The sequence below is a fragment of the Belonocnema kinseyi genome, chromosome 2 (genome assembly GCF_010883055.1).
Source record: "Belonocnema kinseyi isolate 2016_QV_RU_SX_M_011 chromosome 2, B_treatae_v1, whole genome shotgun sequence".
Classification (NCBI taxonomy): domain Eukaryota; kingdom Metazoa; phylum Arthropoda; class Insecta; order Hymenoptera; family Cynipidae; genus Belonocnema; species Belonocnema kinseyi.
In genome coordinates, this window is record NC_046658.1 from 24,113,331 (window position 1) to 24,116,758 (window position 3,428).

At 33.8% G+C, this 3,428-nt stretch overlaps 1 protein-coding gene across 3 annotated transcripts in view; it reads right to left on the reverse strand.

Moving 5' to 3' along the window:
• LOC117166949 (actin-related protein 10) overlaps positions 1–3,428 on the reverse strand; it is a 137,497-nt gene that overhangs the window by 117,573 nt on the left and 16,496 nt on the right. Inside the window, exon 2 of one of the 3 annotated variants that reach the window (XM_033351428.1) lies at positions 3,258–3,396. The exons of 1 other annotated variant lie outside the window; for it this stretch is intronic. In XM_033351428.1, coding sequence (XP_033207319.1) covers positions 3,258–3,396 — 139 coding nt within the window. Of the gene's footprint in view, positions 1–3,257; positions 3,411–3,428 lie in introns of all 3 variants that reach the window. One more of the 3 variants, XM_033351427.1, reaches the window with a different exon arrangement.

Consider the following 3,428-nt stretch of genomic DNA (forward strand, 5'->3'; position numbering starts at 1 on the left):
TAGTATTCCTTCCGTATCATGCAACAAAAACTAAAAAAAAGCGCTAAGATGCACCTTCAATTTCTCTTAATTAAAATTCTACGTTAAGTTTTCCGTAAAAAGTCATGAAGTTATAACATTTTTTATATTTTTTAACGCTGCAAAAAAAATGGCAATTACTCCGTGACATTCAAATGGAAAATGTAACGTAGAGTCGGAATGGCAACAATTTAAATGCCCATCTGCTGTTTTTTTTGTATGATACGGAATGGATACTATAATTCTCCATACAGTACTAGAAAATAAAAGGAGTGCATTTTTTTTAATTTCGAGAAAAAAAAAGTTACTAAGTGCGAACTGGCAACAGATGTTTACTGATGATTGCGACTACATTTATGAATGTGAATCTTTCGTAGTTGCAGAAAGATCTCGAAAGGTTATTTATTGGTGATCACTAGACAAGCTAAGATGTTAAAAATTACAGTGACTGGGCATCTGTTGCACCTTTATTTTGAGTATTTTATTTGAAACATATAGGCAAATATTCGGCGAAGAAGAAAAGAGCATATTCATCATAAATGATTACAAATTCTATCAATGTTAATTACTTTTCAACCTAACCTGGTGAAAATTTTATACAATTTTCCAAAGGTGACTTAACAGCTTCACCTTATTAAATAAAAAGTCAGGAATCGTCAGAAAGTCAGGACTTCTGACTATTTCTGACCACTTTTGTTGAGTTTCTTGACAGAAATAGTCAGGAACAGTTAGAATTCATGATAAAATGTTCAGAAAACGTCAGAGCTTGGGATAAACCTTCTTCAGTTGTCCAAGAACAGTGAATCCCAGAGTTAGTGTCGGTTTTGGGGCACGGTGGACCTATAAAAGGGGACTCCGAACTATTTTGTCACTCTCCTGTTTCTCTCTGTTTAGTTATGCCTGAGTGCATACCGCACATTCCCCACAGATCTTTTCATCAATCTCCGCGACGTCAATTCTAGGAAGCACAAACTCCGGGGGCATGATCTCCCGGGTTCACTGTATTTATATGCTAAAAGACTCTGAAGGTGAATCTAAAAATTTTATCCGTTTTGACGTATGTCTTTCTCTTTAAAGATAGATTATATATTTCTCCTAATTTAAATTTGTTCAATCGTCAAAACCCACAGATTCTGAAATTCTAACTTTTAAATCTGTATATGCAATACTGAAAATACTTTATTTTTAATTTTTAATCCGTTTCGGTTCGCCTACCTGCGGTCTCAGCCGATGAGCTGAAAAATAGGATGCGAATTAGCATATTTTCAAAAAAAGACTCCTCAGAAATAGTCAGGATGCTTAGAAATCCGTCAGAACTTCTGACCATTTGTGACGCTTCCTGTCTTTTTTTAGTAGGACCCTGGCGAAGCTTGGGTGTTTTACCTTTTTTATTTTTTGAATGTTCAAATATGTTGAGTTTTTAAAAATTTTGAACGTTTCCAATTTCATATTTTTTACTCTCTCATGCGAATAAATCAAGTTGAATTTTTACACGATAGCACGAGAAAAAGGGCGAAAAAGGTCATTCAATCCGAAGGCTAAGATGTAAATAAAAGAACATTTCAATTTAAAGTATTTTAAATAAATGCTTTGAAGCCTGTGGTGCTATTTTTCGGTACGTATTTCTGTACTTGGGATAGAAGAGATATTATTTTAACCTGCAACGAAGAAGTTCAAAAATATGTTTTGAAGGAACGTAAAGAAATAGTAGCAATTAGCTGGAAACTTCGAGAAAACAGTAGTGGCATTCTTTCAAAGCTATGGTATCGTTAAACAAATGTTGAACAAACTCTCTGGGACGTCAACCCTAGACGGATCCCCTGATATTTTGTTACCCTCAGCGGGTCATGTGAGTGTGAAATATCCCCCATTTGGATATTTTCAATCTTTTCCTGTCATCGGAATAGGATATTAATATATACCATTCTCTTCGTTTTTGAATGTCGAAGAGAATGTTGTTTATAACATTTCGTTTTAATAAAGCTAAAGTGCTGAAAAAGACGTTTAAACAAATAAAAATCGCAAAAAAATCCTGAAACTGACATTTTTTGGCAAAATTTATGACATTTCTATTTTAATGAATTAATTTTGAAATTTCTAACGGAATTTGGAAGGGGGTGAATTTCGCTTTGAAGTGTTGTTGGTTATGATCAGGTTTCTTTCAAAAAGTATATTTATTTGAACATTCGAAGTTAGAAAATTTAAAAAAATGAAAAATATGGGAAGTGCGGGCAGGATGCTTATTATCAAAAAATAATATGAATGTATACTAGGTCAATCTCTTTGTTTTCGGATGAAAAATAAGATGGTTTTATTTGAATAAAGATAAAAAAAATTAAGAAAAAGTTATTTTCAATGAAAAAGAGGTCAGTAAGTTTGAAAGATCAGAAAAATTTGTCGGAATTAAAAAAGGAGCCTTTTCTATCACACTATTTTTATTTTCGAACTAATTCTCGAAATAAAATTGAATGAACACACATTAGATTGAACTGAATATTGCATTAAATAAGCTCAATCAACCTCGGTGCAAAGGTTTCACAAGACCGCCCTATGTTCGTCACATACAGGTCGGTTGCAACTTCTCTCTTTTTCCTGCGGCACTGCGATCACAGCATCGGCAGTTCTTAGTTCGTATATTCTCGACATCTTCGATGAGAAAGACAATGATTCATTAATTATTTATTAATTAATTTATTATTGGAATTTATGAGCACTTATGAAGAAAGTTAAAGAAAACAACTTTACGTTGACATATCTCACATTATGAGTCATTTCTACATATAGTTTTCGCTTAAATTACAAAAAGTCAATTCGAAACTTCAAAATATCATGATTTACGTCAAATACGTTCATTTACATGAAAATATGAAATTGACTTAACCTGACGAAACTCGAACGAAACGGATTGTCTGGGGGACAAATGTGCCCGCCCCAAGCGCTCAACATTTCAGTTTCATTTGACAGACAGCGAACAACCGGAAACATCAACCATTTCACCGCAATCTAGGATAGTCGAACTGAATTATGGTTAGGGTCTGCACCAAAAAATCAGGCATATTTGCTCAGGAAAATTAAATGAATTTCGCGTGGGGTACATTTTGCACCCACATGATCCGTGTAGGGTTACTTTATATCTGCAAAAATGTGCTCTAAGTTGCGTATGTTTAAAAAAATTCAGTAAGAATATTATGTGTTTGTGATTTGGGCACAGAGTACCCCAAAGTAAATTATATTCTTACCTGAAAAAGAGAAAATGCAGGAACTCCACCAGAAGTTGATACAAATCTTCAGTGTTCTTATAACTGAAAACTTGGCGAATTTTTCTTGATTCGGTGCACATAACCTCGGTTCTTATAATTCCACGAGGATTCGATTCTCCTGCATACCCAAATCTTTTCATATAAGAACAA